We start from the raw sequence: 21,424 nt of genomic DNA on the forward strand, positions 1-21,424 counted from the left end.
GGGAGAAAGTGAACATGTGGTTCCCGGGCCACAGCTCTTCTCCTAAGTGACTGTAGGGATGCCCTTGGGCCTCTGTAACCAATGACTACAAACCCGGGGACTTAAAACCACAGACGTGTGCTCTCTCCCAGTTCTGAGGCCCGAAGCCCAAAAGCAAGGTGTGGGCAGGGCCACGCTCCCTCTGGAGGCCCCAGGCGCTCCTGGCTGCGTCATCCCGACCTCTGGCTCACTCTCCTCTGCGTCTGTGTCTCCTTGTCTCCAGCAGGACCCTTGCCGTTGGGACGGGCCCCACCCTGAGCCAGGATGGTCTCACCCTGAGATCCTCTGCCTGAATCACAGCTGCAGAGACCCTATTTCCAAGGCCCCATCCCCAGGTCCGGGGTGGGCACGTGGACGTCTCTTTTGGGGGCCACCGTCCAATCGTCGCAGTGACTCAAGCAAGCCTCTTGGCCTCCCTTTGACCTCGATTTCCTTGTCCATACGCGGGGTCAGGGGCCTGGCTCTGTCTGTCTTAGGAAGCCTGACTTTTCCTGCACAGCTGGTTTGGGGGCTCGTCACTTACACATCCAGCACCTGGCGGCCGCCTCCAGCCTTCGGGCAAATACTTGAACCCTCAGCGTCCCCGTGTGCAAGGCCCACGCGTGGGACTGTCCAGCTCACAAAAGGGACAGGGAGGGTGCAGCAAGTCACAGAGCTCATGGAGACGGAGGACCTGATCCCATTACTGCTCTGAGCCCCGAGGGCTGCCCAGTGCAGCTCCTGCCAGGATAATACCTGAGCAGAAGGAGAGCGGGGGCCACTCTGCCGACCACGGAACCAGCGCCTTATAACTCTGACACTTCAATCACACCGCCACCGAGGGGCTGGATTCGGGAAGCTTTGAAACAGCACAAATTTGCCCTGAGTTGCCATTTGTCCGGGCCTCTCAAAAAACTCAAAATTGACACAGAAAATGTACTGTTGACATTTCGCTGCTCCCCTGCCTTGTCAACGGGCTTCTAATTTTAGACAGCCCACGGAGGAGCTCAGGGCTCAAAGCCAATCTCATTTTGAACAGGAAAAAATCATTTTTAAAGCTCACGCATTCACGGCCTCAGGATCGCCGGTCTTATCGGACATACAGCCCCCCAGTTAAGTCAGGCTCTTGAATGAATTCACGGGTGGGATGGAGCTGCCCCCAGCCCCTTCCCCAGCTCCCAGGAGCCCGGCGAGGCCAGGAAGCTGGCTGGTCTCCATCATACCCCAGCACACAGACGGGCTGAATTAATACTTCCTGAGCAAAGGGGGAAAACAGGCACAGATGGACAGAGCTCTGCTTTCTGGCAAAGTGAGGGGAAGGGTTTGGGGATTCCTAGGTGACTTTCTAAGTTGCCAGCATCACTGGTTCTTGAGACATCTTGTGTTTCTTTCTCCACCGAAACAGTGGAGTTGGGGGAGGTCTCATTTCTTCTGAGAGAGGACACGTACTGAAGGGAAGGGCCAAAAATAAGGACGTCTGGAACGTGAGCTCAGGGTCAGCCAGACCCACGGGGTGCCTCTCCCAGCCTCAGTGCCCCCATCTGATAAATGGGGTGAGCGTCAAGTTCATGGGAAGCTGGTGCCTGGTACACAGTCATCTGACGGTCAACGTGGGCTTGGATGGACTTTAGATAGCAATCCCCAAACTGAGGCAAGCTCCCCTTCAAAACAGCCCCACACTGCTCTGGGAACCATGGGCAGTGGACGGGGCCACAGAACTGTGGAAGGCCATCAGGAAGGGCCTCAAAGCAGGTTTTGTTTAAACCCTTTTCAGACCCCAAAGACTCCCCCGATACTGTTAGAACTGACAAACCAAGTCAGCAAGGTTGCAGGATATAAAATCAACATGCAAAACTGGCTGCCTTTCTATACCCTAACAATGGACCATCTAAACAGGGAATTAGAAAACTATCTGTTTACAATCACATCCAAAAAAATAAAATCCCTAGGAAGAAACCTAACGACGGTGGTGAAAGACTTGCACGCTGAGAACTATAAAACATTGCCTAAAGAAATGAAAGTTCTTTCATTACACAAATAAATGGAAAGACATCTCGTGTCCTCAAGATATCAATGCTACCCAAACGATCTACAGATTCAATACAATCTCTATCAAAATCCCAGTGGCATTTTTTTGCAGAAATAGAAAAATTCACCCTAACAGTCATATGGGTGACTTCAAATAGCCAAACAATCCTGGAAAAGAACAAGGCTGAAGGACTCACTTCCTGATTTCAAAAGTTATTACAAAGCTACCACATCAAAACAGCATGGTACAGCATAAAATCAGACAAACAAATCAACGGAACAGAAAAGACAGCCCAGAAATAAACCCTCATGTAAATGCCCAGTGACCCTGAACAAGGGATCCAAGACTGTTCCGTGGGGAAAGGACAGTCTCTTCAACAAACAGTGATGGAAAAACTGAACCTTATCTTACACCATATATAAACATTAACTCAAACTGGATTAAAGACCTAAATGTGAGGCCTCCGACTGTAAAAGCCCGAGAAGAAAACACAGAGGAAAACTTCGTGACGCTGGACTTGGTGGTGATTTCTCGAATATGATACCGAAAGCACAGGCAACAAAAAGCAAAAATAATTAAATGGGACTCCAGCAAATGTAAACATTTCTGTGCATCAAAGGACACAACCAACAGTGAGAAGGCAACCTACAGAATGGGAGAAAACATTTACAAATCATGTATCCGATAAAGGGTTACTATCCGGACTATATAAAGAGCTCCTACAACTCAACAAAAACAACCTGATTAAGAAACGAATTAAGAGCGTGAATAGACATTTCACAAAGATGATATACGAATGGCCAACAAGCATATGAAAAGATGGGCAATGTCACTAAACATTAGGGAAATGTAAATGAAAACCACGATGAAATATGATTTCAGACCCATTAGCATGGTTCCTATTTAAAAGAAAACACAGAAAATAATCAGTGTTGGCGAGAATGTGAAGGAATTGGAACCCTTGGGCACAGTTGGGGGGAATGTAAAATAGTGTAACTGTTAGGAAAAACAGTATGGTGATTCCTCAAAAAATTAAAAATAGAACTACCATATGTCCAGCAATCCCACTTCTGGGTACATATGCAAAAGAACTGAGGGGTAGAGAAGGAGCCGGTCTGGTCATGTGCGTCCCGGGCAACAAGCATCCTGTTATCATCAGACAAACTTAGCTCTGCAAATAAACGCTGGAACAGGACCTCGTGTGAGGCCCTGCTGGGAGCAATGCCCTTTTCTGCTTGGCCCAGCTGGGGTGACCACTCAGGAATCAACAGGGCTTGGCCAGTGCCCATCTTTGCAGTGGCCAGTGTGCTTCTGGCCGGCTGGCCCACAGAGGAAGGAATTGCTTCTAAAGCCAGCAAGAGCCACCTGCCAGCTGGGCCCCCTGGGAGGCTCAGACTCCTGGGCTGTGGAACGGAGACGCTAGAGGACCCCTGAGTGAGAAGAGGTCCTGCTGGGGTGGGGAGGCAGACCCGCCAAGCCCCAAACACCTGGGTGAACGTCATTACTTCTATGCAGTGCTGCTTCATTCCAAATTGGCTCAAGGACCCTCTCCTTTTGGAAGGTTCTGGGTTTCAGACCCCTCCACCAGGACATGTGGGGCCCTGTAGAAAGTTCTGCGGGATGCTACGGGTCCCCAAGGGTGAGAGGATTCTCCGCTCTGCCCATCACATGTTTCATTCAGGCCACTAGGGTGGCAATGAGATGGTCGGCAGGGCGTGGTGTGGGGGAGTTCTCCCATCCTGAGGCCGAGAGTGTCCCCATCAGCCTGGGCTGCAGCAGGCTTAAGGCTTACCCGCCCCGTAAGGACAAGGCTGGAATCCGGAACACGAGTCACGAGATGCCTCTGAGCCCCAACCCGGGGCTCTGCACACAGTGCGTGGTCAGTAATGTCTGTGGTCCCACACGGGGTCACCTACCCCAGACACAGATGGCCAGCCCAGCAAGACGAAGCTCCTAGCTACCCATTCCACAAACACCTGTGCTCAAACATCCCGTGGGGCCCTCGCACGCCCGCCCCCAGGCTCTGGACCCTCCACAGTACTCAGGATGCTGCCTGGTCCTCCCGGCACTCACACCTGACGCAGGGCAGGTGAGGGCCAGCCACCCAGCCGTGCAGGCACCAGAGTGGCTGAGAGCGTGGGCTTGGGTGCCACATAGCTACTAGGTTTAAGTCTGAGTCACAACCGTTGCATCCCTGGCGACTGACATCCCTGAGCCTGCTTCTGCAAATCCTGGCCGATAACAGAGCTCATAGGGCCCATGGGAGCAGTCAACTAAGCTGTCACTAGAGAGCCCCAGGCAGGAGGCTGGCTACTCGGAGAGGCGGGTGCCGCTGGCGCGCCCATTTTACAGATAAGGAAACTGGGGCTCAGGGAGGTCAAGCCACTTGCCCAAGGCCCAGCGATGTCCTAGAAAATGTTCAACAATCAACTCTTGGGGGGCAGGGGGCTGTTCTGTAGCATTTACCACTTCCTGTGGTGTAAATACTCCTGCTGCAGCGGATTTCAAGCTAACGATGGCTTAGCCACCCCTTGCTGATTTTCCTGCAGATGTAACCCTCAGCTCTCACGAGCTGGTATGGGCACTTCCCAAGACGCTCGGAGGACTCACAGCTAGTAAGTCAGAGCAAGGAGTCGACACCATAAGATCCTCCCTCCCTGCCCTCGACTGACTCACTGGAATATTTTTGTGGGGAGGGAATATGTTCAGGTTTCAGTAAAATGGATTTGGGGGCTTGGTTCCATGTTTGGTGCACCAGTGAACTTCCTGCCAGCTCTCCGTGGGGAGGACTGAAATCAGGGTAGCGCTAGGTGCCCACCCCAGCTCGGATAAAGGCCACACGAGGGCCCCAGGCAGGAGAGCCTATGTCACTCCTGTGGGATGTTTGGCCACGGGCAGCATCAGAACAAGCCTGGAGTAGCCTCTCTGGGCAGACACCGCAGGAAGGCTTGAGCAGATGTGCCCACAGACACGGGCCCAAGCTCTCTCCAATCACATTAGCTCGTGGTGATTTCACCTGTTTCCGGGGAGTTTGGGTGTGTACCGGCACCCCCGACTCACCGGGCACGTCGTCCAAACTCAGTCACCCCTTAAATAAGTGAGGGTCTCAGGGGCTCCCGAGGCAGGGTATAGGCAGGGATCAGAGGATGTGCAGCCCCTGCAGGGGCCTGGAGCCCTGAATCCACAGGAGTGGGAAGAAGCCAGGTGGCAGGAGGTTTAACGGATCTTCATTTTTCAAATCCTCTGGACACCCCAAGACACCCTTGATACCAAAAACATCCTGCAGTGGGGTGTGCAATCTCTCCTAGGAGTCTGGACCAGAAGGCTAGTTTGCGGTGGTGCTGGTAGTTCTGGTGAAGGTGGTCTGGTGACGGTGGAGGTGAAGGTAATGGTGGTAGTAAAGATAGTGGTAATGGTAGTGGTTGGTGGGGATGACGTTTGTGGTAGCAAGGTTGATGGCAGTATGGTGGTGATGGTGGAAGCGGTGGTGGTGGCAGTGATGATGATGGTGGTGATGGTGGTGATAGTGGTAATGGTGGTGGTGGTGGTGGTGATGGTGGTGGTGGTGGTGATGGTGACGGTGGTGACGGTGGTGATGGTGGTGATGGTGATGGTGGTGGTGATGGTGACGGTGGTGATGGTGGTGGTGGTGGTGGTGATGGTGATAATGATGATGGTGGTGATGGTGGTGGTGGTGGTGATGGTGATGGTGGTGATGGTGATGGTGGTGGTGGTGGTGGTGATGGTGGTGGTGGTGGTGGTGGTGGTGATGGTGATAATGATGATGGTGGTGATGGTGGTGGTGATGGTGATGGTGGTGATGGTGGTGGTGGTGGTGGTGGTGGTGGTGATGGTGGTGATGGTGATGGTGGTGGTGGTGATGGTGATGGGGGGGATGGTGATTGGATACCAATTTTCAAAGATTCAGAATAAATAAAAGGTGTGATGCTCCAACCACACTTCACAAACTTGGCCGTCTCAGAGGATTAAAAAAAGAGCCACAGATTCCAAGCAGGTGGTAAACGCTATGGCCCACCCCCAGAAAGGCCCCGTCTGCACCTACAGACAACGGCAGGGGCCGCACGATCAGAACATCCTTGCAGAGAAAGGACGGGGTTCTGCCCTGGAGGAGCTTCCAGAATCTCTGACGCACACTCCTGGGGGTCCCTCTAAGCCACCCAACCTCATTCCAGCCACACCCTGTCCTTATACTTTCATGGCAAGAAGCTGTCACTGCCCCCCACGGGACACCCCTGAATAGTGGCCTTGGCCACCATGTCTCTCAGCTACACACCACCCCCGGCTCTCTAGGACAGAGGTGAATTTGCACAAGATGTGCAAAGCGACTTTTTAGGTGACGGCTAAAACCCAGTGGGCAAACACAGGCTCTGTGAAGGTATGGGCATCCCGCCTCTGTCCGTAGAACGCGGGGGTGGGAGAATGTTCCATCCCAGACTAATTGAATCTGAATGGTGTCACAGCAAGGACACACACAGTCAGGAAAGAAATTCAATTTCCTTTTGACCTGCAATTAATTTTCAGGAAAAAATCGCTTTATCACCTTGTCTAAAGATGAGCTTCTAGCCCAGCACCTTATGCTTTCAGAAGTGGTCCCCGTCCTCGGTTGAGTCAGGGAGACACCGCGCCTCCCCTGGGAACCAGGCCAGGAGCAGGCTTTCACTGGGAACCTCGCTGGCCTTGAGGACATCCGGTCAGCTGGCTGCCCAGGGGACAGCTCCCGCCCTCTGTTCTTCCTCTAGGAATGCAAGGATCTTGCAAGCCTGGGGCTGGTCCAAGCATCGCAGAATTATCTCAAAACAACGGCACCGCTCGGCTGGAGGCACCGCTCAGCCACGGCCGCCCACCCACGCGTTAGCCGTGAGCGTGGGTCACTGTGGGCGGCGGCGGGGTCCTGCTCACCCACCCTCGGGCAGGATCTGTGGTTCTGGGCTCTGACCCTCATCATTCCGCGTATCCCTCGTGACCCGGAGGCCGTCCCGATGACTCAGACACACATATTCCGCTCCTGCATCTGGTTGGCTGGCAGCCAATTATCTCCCATAAAGGCTTGGCCCCGAGCTCCGGGCCCAGCATCGCAACATTGACGGAACCGGTGTCAACACATGACGATATTATTTAGGAGAATATGAAATTCCCCCTGGATCCAGAGAGCATTGCAGGATATCTGGACAGACTTACAGGACGGGCCAGAAAAGATTTTGGTCATTGTCTAAACTTTGTGCTACAGATGGGGAAACTGAGACCCGGAGAGGTGGTCCCACAGAGGCCGGGGCAGGACCAGAAGCCAGGCCTGCTGGCCCCCAGCTCTGCTGGGCGCTGAGGTGATGGCGCTCCCGGACCCCCGGATCCCGGGCTGACCCGGTTCCCGCCTCCCCGCCTGCCTGTGAGGCCACCTTGGGTGGGGGCCAGGGCGGTGGCCAGCGCAGGTCCCATGGCCCAAGTCCTGCTGGCCGCTGACTTCCCCATCCCTCTCGCCGGCCAGTGGATGGGAAGGCCTTTGTGCCCCTGGCCTGGACCGTCTGGGAACCTGTGGCTTGGGTCACTGTGAGGTCGGCAAAAACCGTAACACTGACACAAAGGAGGAACAGCCTAGCCTTGGGGCCCTCGGGAGAAGGCGCGGTCGCCAAGGCAGGACTGGAGTCCCCCTGCGAACGTCTTCCTCTTCACCCCCACGTCAGCTGCTGAGCAGCGGCGGCTCCTCTCACCACCCAGGCCCTCGCTCCGACGCAGGCTGGGCTAGGGCTGCAGCATCCTTCCCGTCCCCCAACCTCAACTAGGCTGTGAGCCTGTGGAGGGCCAGGCCCGTGTCTTCCAGCCCAGAGCCCTGACCTGGCAGGCTCCTAGCCAACACGTCCAGAATTAATTCTAGGGAGAGCGCTGGGGAGCTCGGCACTGGGATAGAGCCTTCAGTTTGGAAGGGATGCTGGAACTCAGCTGGGCATCCAGACTGGCCATGTATGAGCCGACGGGCCAAATCCCTCAGGTAGCGACTGGCCTTGGACAGCTCTGTGCTTCTCCCCGACCCTGCCCCAAAGGCCTAGGGGACAGAAAATACCAAATGACTGCTGAACAGCCAGGAAGGCTGGGACCATGTCCCTGGGACGCCTCTGTCTCTGGGTTCCGAGGAACGTGTCATAGGTCAATAATCAGAGTCACAAAAGGCCCCCCATCGAAGCAAGCCCATCACAGCGTTATTCCAAGGAGAAAAAGCAGCCCAACCACATGTCCTGCTCAGCGGAGAGGATGACCCGACGTTCAGAGTGGTTCTCAGGCAGTATTTCAAGGAACAGGAAAACTATCACAGCAACTTAGTAAGAGAACAAGGCCGAACGTGCAAACTATATACCTGGGACGATCTTGCTTCTGTTTTACAATTTACAGGCAGAGATTAGGGAGAGAAGATGGAAGGAAGCGCACTGTCAACCTTGGCTTTCGCTCTGGTGGAATGAGAGGGGGTTTTGTTTGTTCTTAGTTGACTAATATTCCCTATTTATAGTGAAGCCACCCATCAACTCTGCAGCCAGACTCTGTGGCAGGTGAGAAAGGGAAGTCTCAGAGAGGTCAAGGGTCACGCCCAAAGGGGTCATGTCAGCGGTGAGGTCTGCACCCGGGCCCTGCACACTGTGTACTGTGGTTGGAAACAGAGAAACGAGCAGTAAGCTGCTTTTGACTAAACCAGTAAAGCCGGTTCCAGCGGAGGAGGCGGAGAGAAGCAGCCCGTGTATGTCCTGCACCCCATGTATCCCACCCCGTGGCCCCCGACCTGTGCCTGTTACCCCACGCAGGAGTTCATCCTGGAGTCTGACCTCTGCTTCCACCGGCCAGAGCCCCGGGCCCAGCCCGGCTCCTGGAGGCCAAGGTGCAGCCAGACGGCCACGGGCCAGGCCTGGGGCGGCAGCCAGGGCCGGGAAGGGCCGGCCCCCATTGCAGCCCGTTGTCCAAGACTAAGGCCCAGGTGCCTCGCTGCAGCGACCCTCAGCTGGCAGGGGAAGCGCTCCCACCTGGTCTTCTCCCACACAAACCCCGGAACCACACACAGGCTGAGCCAGCGCCAAGCTCCCAGCTCCCCCTCCCACTTCACAAGTCAGGACGCCGCCCCAGACAGGGCTGGGCGCTGCATGGACCCCACGGGGGCTGAGAGGGCCAGGGCTGCAGTCGGGGCGGGCCAGACGCCACTGTGGCCTGGGGTGGAGCTGTGCCATTCCCTCAAAACGCACGCCCTCTCTGGTCCCGGCAGGCAGCTTTGTACCAAGCAGGCAGGAAGCAAGCTAGACAGAGACATCCCCAGTTTCCTGCCCCCCAGCACAGCCTCCAGAGAGGGAAGGCAGACCAGAGCCGGGCCAGTGCTCCTCGGCTCTGCAGAGCTGCTTTTATCTAGTTTCTCCTGGCAGCCTCCTTTCTGATGTCATTGAAACATTGTTTACTTGCTAACAGGACCCAGATTCCTCTGACCTCCAGCCCCTCTGCAGGCCAGGATCACAAACATCCCTTAGCACTTTCCCCCCCAAACCCCCCAGATGAACACGAAGGAAGTAGAAGAGGGGGAAGTGCCCCTGAATCCGGCTGTCTGTCCACCCACCCCCTCCTTAAGGCCACCTCCGTGTTACTGACATATTCATGCGCTTTTTATGTTTCATTAGCTGGGGGCGGGCCTGGGCAGTCCATCCAACTTCTCTGAGCTCAATTCAGGGAAACATCCGTCCTGGGGGTAACATTTCCTACGTCGGGAGCTGCTGTAAGACCTCGTTCAACGCACCTGGCTGTGACTGCACACCTGCTAACAGGGCAGTCACAGAGCAGCACCTCCTCCCCTGCCCCACCCCCTCTTCCCCTGCCACGGCAGTGCTGCCTCTGGGGACGCGTGGCCACGTCAGGACACAGTTTTGGTTGTCACATCTGGGGGTGCTCCTGGCGCCAAGTGGGTGAGGCCAGGCACGCGGCTCCACACACTGCAATGACCGGGATGCGCCCCCTGCCCCACCAGAATATCTGTTCCAAAACGTCACCGACAGAGCTGAGGCCGAGAAGCCCTTGCTAGAACCTTCCACACTGTCGTGAGCGTTAAGCACTAAGGACTCGTGAGTCACGTGCTTTGTGCCTGGCGCCTCGCGAGCCCTCGGCTGGCAGCGGCTGAGGTCACCTTGACCGCCTTCTCCTCACCTTGCTCTCGGGAAGTCGGGGTGGAGAACATGATGCTCATTTTCCTAAAAGGACACCACGGCCCAGGAGCAGGGCCGGACCAGAGCTGGACCCGGGACCCCGGCCCCAGGGTCTCTGAGGACATTGAGTCCGCTGCGGCCCTGATACTGTCCACAGTCTCAGAAGCTTCCGGTCCTGGGACCCGGCCTTCTGGAGCTGGGGGAAGGGCAGGGGCTGCTCCCCGGGGCCTGGCGGTGCACCCCGAGCGGCCCCTCCCCTCTCCCGCTGTGCGGGGGGCTGGGAAGGGGGAACACTCCAGAGGACAGGCCGCCTCCTCAGGACACGCAGACCTCCGGAGCAGCGTAATTGCTTGGCTGTCCCCAGCGCTGTCATCTCCAGGGAGGCGCAGGAAATGCCCTGATCTGGGAGGGCGTGGCCTTGCCTCTGAGGAGCGGACACTGGGGGCGGCTTCACGGGTGGCAAGTCCCTGGCAGAAGCTTGGGACTGTGCCCCTCAGCGTGCGCCAGACACCGGGTGGGGCACAGGCGATACCTGACTTTGACCCCCGTTCCTCGTCTGAGGCCCTAACAGCCTGTGGGCAGGACATGTGGTCCCCACTTCACAGTAGGGAACCAGGGTCCAGGGAGGTCCACAGACGTGCCCAGGGGCACACGACTCCCAAGCCCCGGGTTTGTTCCCTTGCAGCTGCTGCCCCCTACAGCCCAGGGGACAGCGGCCAGGTGGTACCTACCAGGTGCCCGGCGGCTCTCACCAGCTTGTGAGTGAACAGCGGGAAGGCCTCATTGCTCAGGTCTGCATCGAGCACTTCCTGGAGAATGGCCCGGCTGTGAGCGAGAGCAAGGTCGGTCAGTCAGTCGGTCAACAAACACCTGCCCAGCCCTCCTGGGTGTGTGGCCTGGCTGGAGACGCACTGGGGACACAGCAGTGAGGAGGACGGGGCCCTGTCCTCACGGGGCAGACCGCCAACAAACATGCTATTAATAAAACACACCAAGAGGGAAACGCACCCCAAATCCAGTCAGATAAGAAAGGCACCTTCACCAGTGCAGTGACGGAAGAACCAAGGCCTGGGCAGAGACGCGACTCAGAGGTGGGCGCTCGCCAGCTCTCCTTCTCAGATGGCGGGACCAAGGCCTGGGCAGTCATCTAGCCAGCTAACGCCCTCATGCCACAGGCCCCCGAGGGCAGGGCCCGCCCTCCTCAGCTGCCCTGCCCTGCTGGCCCGGCAGTCTGGCTCTCATGCTGGGCCTCTCAGTGTCCGTGGAAACCTTCAGTTCCTGGGCACCGTGCCCCTTGCCTCCCCCAGGACTTAGTTGACTCTTGCCCCCCTGCATGTTTCCACCGGGCGCCCCGGCCCCAGTTTAAAGTTTTGTTACCTTCAGGGTTGGTGCTCCCGTCACCTCCTACAAGAAGGCCTCCCTGATTCCCTGAGTCTGGGTCAGGTTCCCGCCCCCCCCCACTGCCCCCGGTCTGCGCTCACAGCCCTGACATGTCTCCTGCCAGGGCACCTCTCACACTGGTTGTATTGACACTTGCCCCACTGAACCAGGAGCTCCGTGCCAACAGGGCCCCTATGCCAGGCACAGAGAGGACAACTGGTAAATAGGGCTGATTGAAAATGGGCTGGCTTTGCACTGCAGGGCCAGCTCCCCATTGGCAGGAGACAGCCCCACCATTTCTGCCTCGCAGGGGTCCCAGCCAGTGCCCAGAAACGCGTCTGAGGCGAATCCCCAGGCCCACGGTGCCGGGAGCTGCCCGCCCACGCCTGCCCGAGGTGCCCAGCGTGCTGCAGTGTGTCAAGATCCTTATGTAACACCCCGGCGCCCACGTGGCGTCAGCCCCCGGAGAACCCACACCCAGTCCTTAAGAAGCCCATCCTCTCCGCGGCCCTGGGCGGATGGGGCCAGGGCTGCTCCCTGGTCTTCCCAGCAGGGGAAGGAGGAAGGAGGCTGGAGCTGCCACCCGGGGCCGGCGTGGCCTTAGCAGTGCCAGGGGTGCCCCAGCTCGGGCACCGAGCTGGGCAGGCAGGTCTGCCAAGCACGGGTCGGGGTGCAGGAGGTTGTGCCTCTCCCAAGAGGGCACCGGCTCCGGTCAGAGACCAGGTTCAGGTCCTGCTTCCTTCACTCACTCCTGCCCCAGCCTCGCCTCGGTCCCCTCGTCCGCTCCAGGAGGGCAGCGATGCCACCTCACGGGGCCCTTAGGAGGGGGCAGCCACCAGAAAGCACACGCCAAGCGCCGTGGCACCAACAACTACAATGGCAATCACTGTTCCCCGCCATGTCTCCCCTAGTCACGTGTGGCCTCTTGAGCTTAAGTTAATTAGGGTAAAACATTCTGTCTCACTGCCACATGTCAAGGCCTCAGTGGCCGCATACAGCTTAGTGGCTACTGTACTGGACCACCAATTGTGGAATGTTTCCAGAAAGTTCTATCGGTCAGCAGGTCATACAGCATCTCCCATGGTCCAGGTGCCACGCCGAATGCTTTCCACCTGACAGCTCAGAAAGTTTAGCCCTTGTCAGCGGTGCTGGTAACATTATTATTCATACAAGAAACTTTGGGTTATTTTTGAAAGAGCGAGGACAATTTGGGGGAGAAAGCTAAGAAGTTACCAGGAGGAGGAGAGCTTGTCTTCCTGCCCTGGCAGCTGTCACTTGCCACCCTCCTTGAGCAGCTTCTAATGAGGCTGGAAGAGGCTGGCCTGTCCTCCCGGGGCCACACCTTGATCTGTCTGTCTGGTACCCCCTCCCTCCCCTGCCCGCTCACCCCCACCACCAAACCAAAAATGGCCCACTCCCTGGCCAAGGTCGCAGTGCAGATGAAGCTGAGGCTTCTGAGGATGGCCTCGAGCTCAGAAGGCCAGGACGCCCACCCCCGTTCAGCCCAGAGATGCAGAGGTCAGTGTGTGGGGAGAGGAACCCCACACGCTGGACCCATTGACCACCTGGACACTGGAGGCTCATCACTCTCCGCTCAGAATCCCTGCTTCACCTGGCCCCTGAGGCTCCTCACACCTGCCGGCCTCCTACTCCGTTAAAGCCCTTCTTCTGCTCAGTTCCCTCTCCTGGAGGAGTAGCCTCTGCACCTGTAGGCTCTCGCCTCCACTGCCCTCTGAGCCTGTCTCCTATGGCCCTGGCCTCACTGCTTTTCCTCCTGCCACAGGGCCTTTGCACCTGCTGCCTCCTCTGCCTGAAACACTGTCCCTTCAGAGAGCTCCAAGCCTTGACCCCTCAGTTCCTGCAGTGTCCCCTCCAAGGGCCCCTAATAAATATTGGTTTTCATGAGAAGCCTGAAGTCCAGCACTTGATGGTTAAGGTACACAGCCAGCCGTGATTCGGAGAGCACGTACCGTGTGTGCCGTGTGCCTCTGTGCGAGACGATACACGCCCAGAGCCAGCTACACTCCGCCCGGGAGGGGAGGGCCGCCAGTCCAGGACCCAGCTGGGGTGCTGCAGGCTTGGTCAGCTCCAAAGAACCAGGGAAAATGGACCCCGTGGCGGGGTCTGCGTGCACTGGCTGGGGATCCTGGCAGGACCCCGGGCTGACAGGGATGTCCCGTGGGCACGGCCGTGCTGCATCTAAGCGTCAGCTTTGGGATAACCTGGCTGGAGATGCACCGTCCTCTCTTCTTCCCCAATAAGAATAAAAATACTTCTAACCACCTCCAAGGGCTGTGATCAGGATTGGAGGAGATGTTGGTATATCCCAGGCCCCTGGCTTGTCGATGTCAACACTCTGTGCTTCCCCCCTTATCCCCTATCCCCCCGTCCCCTCTCCAAAGCGCAGCCAGAGGGATCTTTCCAACGTGCACAGCTGCTCAGGTGCCCCTTTGCCTAAGACCGTCGTGTGGCTCCACGCACAAGCTGGAATCCGAGGGCTTTCCAGGAGCTGATTCCTCATGGGTGGGAACACAGCTCAGTAAACGCTCACAGAATGAATTAAGGAGTGAACGATCGTCTGCAGACCTAGACGTTGGGGGGCTTTAGGGAGCAGCAGGCCACCTCTTGGTGTAGAGCGTTATTCTGAGCCCAGGTAGCACGTGGAACCCCAGTCTGGCTCTGCCCCCCTAGAGATGGCGCACATGATTCCTAGTCTGTATCAGCTGTCCAGAGACACCCTCGTTGGCCCTTCCGTGACCACTGAATCCTCACGTACTGATTCACGGTGAGGTTCAGTCTGAGTCTTTCATTAAGGGCTTTTCTGTATTCTAGTGCTTCGAAAAGCGTCCTTCTGGTGTGGCCTCTCTGAGGTTGCTGGCACGTCGAGCTTACTGACCACAATGTCCCATTCTGAAGCAGTAAGAGGTTCTGCCCCGGGCCCCAGATAGAGGGCCGAGGGCCCAGGGCCCAGGGGCACCCCGGTGCCTGGCTCCCCGCCCTCTCCTCACCTGGCTGGGCCCTGGACGCTGATCAGGCCCAGGTCCTCGGAGCTGTCGACAAGCTGGCACCGGAACCTCCGGTCCTGCAGCACCGTGGTGATGTGGGACCAGTTGTGCTGGGCCACAGCCCCGCCCACGGCCAGGTAGTAGCCGTCCCCTGGAGGAGAAGCACGGGACTCAGCGCAGGACTGTGGGACGGAGGAGGCGGGGCAGAGGGGATGGCCCGAGGCCTCGTGGAGAAAACAAACACTCTTTCCTTGAAAGTGAACGACAAAGGCCCAGTGATGGGGACACTCCCAAGGGACCCTGGGTTCTCATCACCCGCAGGACGAAACGTGGGGAGGAGGGGCTGGGCGCGGGACCGCCTGAGGCTGCACGTGTCAAGGGAGCATTTTCTGGGGGAGTCTGAGGCTTTCTCCCACTTCTCAAAGGGTTTGTGGTCCAAGAAAGCGTAAGAGCTCCCAGCGCCATCACGCCGTGGGGAGACTGAGTCCCACCTCAGCTGCCAGTGCTGGGCGAGCTTGGACAAGCCTCTTTCCTTCTCTGAGCCTCAACGTCCTGACCAGCTCCCGTTTCTCTTCATATTCCCACGGCCCCCCGGTGTCTAGGATCCCTGCCATGGCCTTATGGGAGCTGGTGTCGAGCCGGGGCGTTACAGGCAACACACCGTTGATCCTTCAGAGGGGACTGACACTCGTCACCACCCTCGGGAAAAGGAGACTGAGGTTCAGAGAGGTCACACGGTGTGAGAAGACTGGCCTCTGTCCAGCTCTGAGTCCACGGCCTGTGGAGCATCCACTGGGCCATGCTGCCACCCGGGTACTGCTGAGCAGAGGGGAGCTCACCTTGGCCCAGTGTCCTGGGAGAGCCACTGCCCCGGGGGGCTGTGACCTCAGACAGCTGTGTGGCCCTGGACTCCTCATGCAGCCTGCCTGAGCCTCCGAAATGTCACCTGCAATTTGGGGTGAATGCACCTCATCCGCGGGGATGCTGTGAGATTCAGCCACTGTGTGTGCCCTGGGCGGGCAGGCTCTCACTGACCACTCCCCCCGTGACCTGGTGGAGGTGGCAGGCCTGGAAGGGGCTTCGCTCCTCTGCATTTTCTATGCGCCCTTCTCCCCATCGCATTCCCTCTCTTCCTTCCTTCCTTCCTTCCAGCAGGGCTCCCCCCATCTCAGAGTGATGGTACCCAGTCAATCCCTGACTTCCAGCCTCAGTTTCTGCATCTGTACAATGGGAATGAGGCCAGAACACCCCCCCACAAGGCTGCTGGGGTGATTGAAGGAGCTATGGCGGCACCAGGAGCCCAGCTTGGGGCTCAGGAACCAGGAACCGGGACGGTTACGCACTGGGACACTCATCTCCCTCCCCGGGGGTCCGGTCCTGCCCAAGGGCTGCTTCTCTCAGCTTTCCGCGCCATTCACTCTGGGCCCCGCCGGGGGCCGGCCCGGCACCAGCCCCCAGCCCACTCTGGGCAGAGCTGGCGTTGTCCGTGGGAGGGGGCAGCAGCTCTCGGGGAGGCTACGGAGTCTGGAGAATCCTGCCTAGACGCCCTTCCGCACACTGGCCCCCACTCCCCGGGGCTTCCACAGCAGTGGAACAGCATGTCATTGTGATCATAGGTGCGGGCACCTACTATAATTGAAAAAGAGACACGCCCCACTTTGCTTCTCCGGCAGGGGAGCGTGAAGCTCGTAGCAGAGCCCAGACGGGGACAGGGGATGGGGTGGGGGGGCTTGGGACCTCTGCTCCCTCCCCAGAAGCACTCGCTGGCTGGGCTCTGATGGAAGGTCCTGGAGCTGGGACCGGTCAGGCCACCACACCTGGAAGCGTGAAGCTGGGAACCCTTCGCCCCCTCCAAGCCAGGGTTCCACCAGCAGCAGCCGGGGGGAGAGCAGAAGAGCCCCTGGCTTTGCCATCAGCCCCCCACGTGGAGACCCCAGCCAGAGCCCTGGTCGTCCTCCCGCCCCGTCCAGGTGACCTCTGGAACATCCCTGACCTCGTCACCCCACGTTCTGTGTGCCCGTCTGCGCCCTCAGTCCTGGCTGTCCATCCAGACCCAACCCAAAGGCCAAACAAACGAGCTGATCCCCAAAGGATCCCCTGCTACCTGGGCTGGGGGCTCTCGGGACGCTGGATTGAGAACACCTCTGAGGATCGAGTCTCCAGCGGCACCCTCTACCCCAGCGCCCGGAGCACGCTCCGTGGCCCCCGCGTGGCCCCGCCCGTCTGCAGCCATGCCGAGGCCCCTCCCAGGGGGACTCGAGCGTTAACTGAAGCCACCTGGTTCCAGACAGACGGCGGCTGCTGGGCCTGACTTCCTCTGGGCAGCTGTCTCTCATGAAAAACATCGCGAAGCGCCCAGGTCCAGGTCCAGCCCACACGGCGGACATGGCAGGGAGGGCGGTCAGAGGGCAGGCTCCAGGGCTCTGGCTCGGGCCGGGAGCTGTGGACTTTATTTTGTACTTTTCAGAATTGTCCAAATGTTTCCTACAGGTATGTACTCCTTTTGTGATGTAAAATACTGTTCAAAATCACATTTAAGATGGACAGCTGCTTTATACACAACCTTGATCACACGTGAAACGCACATCCTCTTGTCTTAATGGTGATCTGACCTAACAGGTATAAACACGCGCACTGAATGGACATTCATGTTCACAGCAGGAACAGTACCGCTTTTTTAAGGCTGAAAATACAAGGTCCGTATGTGGGTTTTCTGTGCTTAGCGGTGAAGCCGGGACCTTTAGCACGCCCCACAGACCACTGTGACTTGCTTGTCATCTGCACACACCCTGGCAGGTCAAGAACCCACCAAGTGCAAACCTCCCCACCAGGTGGCCGTTTAACTTGAGGCAGACGCCCCCAGCGTCCAGGAGAAACATCTCCGGGGCCCATTTCCACCTCCCCTTCCCCTCCTCTCAGAGCCTGCTCTTCCCGCCCTGGCAGGCGAGTTCTCCTCCAGGGCCAGGAATCCACCAGACTCATCGGGAAGGGCACAAGAAGCTGCCCCCTTGGGCCGTGGCTCAGCGTACAGAGCCCTGGTGACAACTCCCCCCTGTGACGGGGACTAGTTTCCAGGTGGGGAAACAAGCTCAGGGAGGCTGCTCCCCAGCCCTCCTGGCACCCCCAGACTCTCGCTCAACTCCCTGCAGCAGCTCAGGGAGGCGGGTCATTTGTCTCCACTTCACAGATGGGGAAACTGAGGCTCAGAGAGGCGGGCCCCAAGCCAGGCAGTGGCAGAGTCAGGATTTCAGGGACCTGCACACTCACTGGGGTCCCTCTGTTCTGTCTCCCCAGCTAGACTCGCTGTCTAAGGATGGCAGCTGTGGCTGGATCGGGCCTCCCCTCTCCTGGGGGATGAAGGCCAAAGTTTCCAGCGGCCCTTGTCAAAATGCCCCTCTCCGCCCAGCTCCTCACAGGCACCTCCCGCGTTCTTTCCTCCACACCTTTCTAGCAGGTGGCTCGTATCCATCCTTCAAGGCTCAGGCCAGACATCACCTCCTCCAGGAAACCTTCCTCATCCTGGCTCACCTGCTTCCCACGGCCTCCCATAATCCTCGCTCTTTCCCACCCCCTCACAATCCCACCCAGTGTTCTATCGGGCTTTTCCTGCACCTCCCTCTCCCAGTGCCCAGGCCAGACCTCGCCCCCGTCCCCCGTGACTGAGTCCCACGCAACTGAATGGCCAGCAGCACTGAGCCAGGCCGGGAGCTGGGGCCGCCAGGTTTCCTGAATGGGCTGACAGTGACGCTTCCCCCGACGGTACAGTGCAGCCGCACGGAGAGCAGCACAGTTGAATCCTTTCTCCCCTGCAAATCCAGTGTCCCAGGGGTGGCAAGAGGGCCCCTTCTTGGAGAGCGGGGATGCTTCCCACGCTCTGTGAAGCTTAGCCATTGCTATTCTGCCCTGACAGAGACACGCTTGCAGCACTAGAGATTCAACTGCTCCCATGTGAACCAAAGGGTGGGTCGGGGAGGTGAACTGATGGGGGCAGATCTGGCTCAGTGTAGTCAGACCTGTGCAAACAAGGAATACGAGTAATGAGCTCCCCGTCACAAGAGGCATGCAAGCAGAAGCAGAGGGCCTGCAGAGGGCAGTGTGGGCGTCAGTTTGGGCACAGAGCTGGATATCTTCTAAGGACCTGCCCCAGTCTGAGACTGAGAGTTACACGGGAACGGAGACAGCCAATTCAGCATAGATGCCGGTGTCAGAAGGATCTAACTTCTCCACGAGGGAGGCGTGGCCTTACCCTCGGCTCACTCTCTTCCGGGCAGGTGAGCTGAGCACGCGCACGCTGTGGCCACTCCAAAACCCCGCGGGACGGGCAGGTTCAAAGGCATAATCACTGAGCGCTGGAAGCCCAGCATCGTTGCCTGAACAAAGGCCACATTCAGCCTGAAGCGAGACCTCTGAGCTCCCAGGCCCTGACTGCGGCGGGCACACGCGTGACCAGAGCAGCCTCGGCAGCCCCTCCCAGTGCGTCCTGCGTCGGCGGCCGCCTCACCGAGCGGGGCTGCGTCGAGGGCACTGCTGGATCCTCGAGGCATCGCTTACCTTCAAAGGCAGGGGCCAGCGGGGAGGTCTGGGGGCTGGGAGCAAGGCGGCTGACAGTCAGGTCGCTCTCGGTGCCCCCGCGGTGGTTCAGCATGCAGGTGTACACCGTGGAGCCTGCGGACAGGACGAAGACCCCAGAATGTGGGAGCCATTTAGCGGGGCAGCCCCTCAGCTCAGGGTAACCCTTGGTCAGATACCCTAGGGGGGCAACCTTGAAAGGCCCCTCGTCTCAGTGATGCCACCACGACTGAATGACCCAGAGAGGGATGGGCAGGTCACCCAGCACTGCCATGCCCCGAGGAGGAAGGGTCAGGAGGGAGGCTTCTTTCTTCTAGAAATGCCTCGAATCCCTCCCTCCCACCCACCCCACCCCCACGCTGGGACGTCTTTAAGGGCAGGATTTATATCTCATTCATTGGGCGCTCCTAGCACCACGCCTGGCATAGCAGAAGCTCCTTGAATGGCTGATGAATAAATGAGTATGCAAAAGGAAGTAGATGGATGGATGAGAGAATGCGGAGGTGGGGAGAGGGTGGGGGGAAGCACGGTTGGAAGGAGGGGATGGGTGGGTGGGTAGGAGAGTGTTGGCACGATGAATGGGACGCGGGGGATTAAGGGGAGGTGAGTAGATGGATGGATGGATGAGAGAATGCGGAGGTGAGGAGAGGGTCGGGGGAAGCACAGATGGAAGGAGGGGACGGGTGGGTGGGTAGGAGAGTGTTGGCACGATGAATGGGACACGGGGGATTAAGGGGAGGTGAGTAGATGGATGGATGGATGAGAGAATGCGGAGGTGAGGAGAGGGTCGGGGGAAGCATGGATGGAAGGAGGGGACGGGTGGGTGGGTAGGAGAGTGTTGGCACGATGAATGGGACGCGGGGGATTAAGGGGAGGTGAGTAGCAGGTACATGTGAGGCGGGGGGCAGGTGGGTTGGCTGGATAAATGGTGTAATGGGTTGAACTGTGTCCCCCAGAATGGTATGTTGAAGTCCTAACCCCCAGTCCCTGTGAATGGACCTTATTTGGAAATAGGGTCTTTGCAGATGGGATCATGCTAGGGTGATCAGAGGTCATCAGGGTGGGGCCCTAATCCAACGTAATTGGTGCCCTTAAAAAAGAAGAAAACGCAGGGAGAAGGCCGTGTGACTCAGAGGCAGAGATTGGAGCAACGTGGTTGAAAGCCATGGATGGTGGCCACGGCCAGAAGCCAGGAGGGGCAAAAAGGAGGGATTCTACGTTCTTGGGATCACGGCCCTGAGTTTGAACTTCCAGCCCCAGGCTTGTAAGACAACACATTTAGGTTGTTTAAAGCCACTCAGTTTGTGGTACTTTGTTACAGCAGCTCTAGGAAACTACTAGCGATGGGGCTGGGTGAGTTTGGGGTTGGGTGGATGGGGATGCGTGATAAAAAAGGAGAGGCATATCCCAAACATCGCATGGGACATACTTACACTAAGAAGTTATTCATCCTTTATTTAGAATTCAAATGGCACTGAACACCCTGTGTTTTTAATTCTAGAAACCCTACTTGGGGAGAGCATTCCTAGGAGGGGAAGTGGACAGGTTCCCCAGCCCCAGGAGACTGTTCTGAGGACTTGCTGCCTGGAATCCTGTCTGGAACAAAGTAAAAGTGGGGGTGGGGGCAGGGGGGAGGATGGAGGAGGAGACAGAGGGTAGAGGGAGGGAGGAAGGTGGAGGGGGCCTGGGGCCGGGGCTCAGCCAGGAGGGCAGAGGGGTCTGGACACGGGGCCCCAGGGCCAGGCCTCGGGGCGGAGCCATGAGCCAGATGAGCCCAGAGAGGACAGGGTCAGCTCCCTGTCTCGTCTCAGTGCCCGGGGCTGCACCGAAGTGGGAAAGTGTGGCCCACCTGGGCTCCGTACCTGGGGGCCGGCTGACATCGGCCGAGAAGAGCCAGTCGGCGGCCTTCCTCGCGTCCAGGCCCACCAGGTAGAACTTCCCGAAGTAGGACATGTCAAACACAGCAGCGGCCCCTCTGCAGGCCAGACACTCCTTCTTGATCTGAAAAGTTCCAGAGGTGGGGTGCTGTGTGGGCTCTGGGACCTGACTCCTCCCCCCAGACCCTGGGGCCCTGGGCCCTTGGCTGCCGTCCTGCTCCAAGAGCCCCTCCTGCCTTCCTCCCCTCCAGCTAGGAACACACAGTGACCATCCTTTTCAAGCACAGGAGACATTCTCCAGGGTAGACCAGAAGCCATAAAACAAGATGATAAATTCAAACGGGTTAAAATCATACAAAATATGTT

General features: G+C 58.0%; 1 protein-coding gene across 2 annotated transcripts in view; it reads right to left on the minus strand.

Moving 5' to 3' along the window:
* The window catches only part of SARDH (sarcosine dehydrogenase), a 65,315-nt gene that overhangs the window by 10,149 nt on the left and 33,742 nt on the right, over positions 1 to 21,424 (minus strand). Inside the window, exons 14-17 of one of the 2 annotated variants that reach the window (XM_082842722.1) lie at positions 21,044 to 21,182; positions 19,164 to 19,277; positions 14,616 to 14,763; positions 10,959 to 11,052 (exon numbers count right to left, since the gene is read on the minus strand). In XM_082842722.1, coding sequence (XP_082698848.1) covers positions 10,959 to 11,052; positions 14,616 to 14,763; positions 19,164 to 19,277; positions 21,044 to 21,182 — 495 coding nt within the window. Of the gene's footprint in view, positions 1 to 10,958; positions 11,053 to 14,615; positions 14,764 to 18,008; positions 18,626 to 19,163; positions 19,278 to 21,043; positions 21,183 to 21,424 lie in introns of those variants that run through there. The other variant, XM_082842723.1, reaches the window with a different exon arrangement.

The sequence above is a fragment of the Leucopleurus acutus genome (assembly GCF_964270905.1).
Source record: "Leucopleurus acutus genome assembly, chromosome: 7".
Classification (NCBI taxonomy): Eukaryota; Metazoa; Chordata; class Mammalia; order Artiodactyla; family Delphinidae; genus Leucopleurus; species Leucopleurus acutus.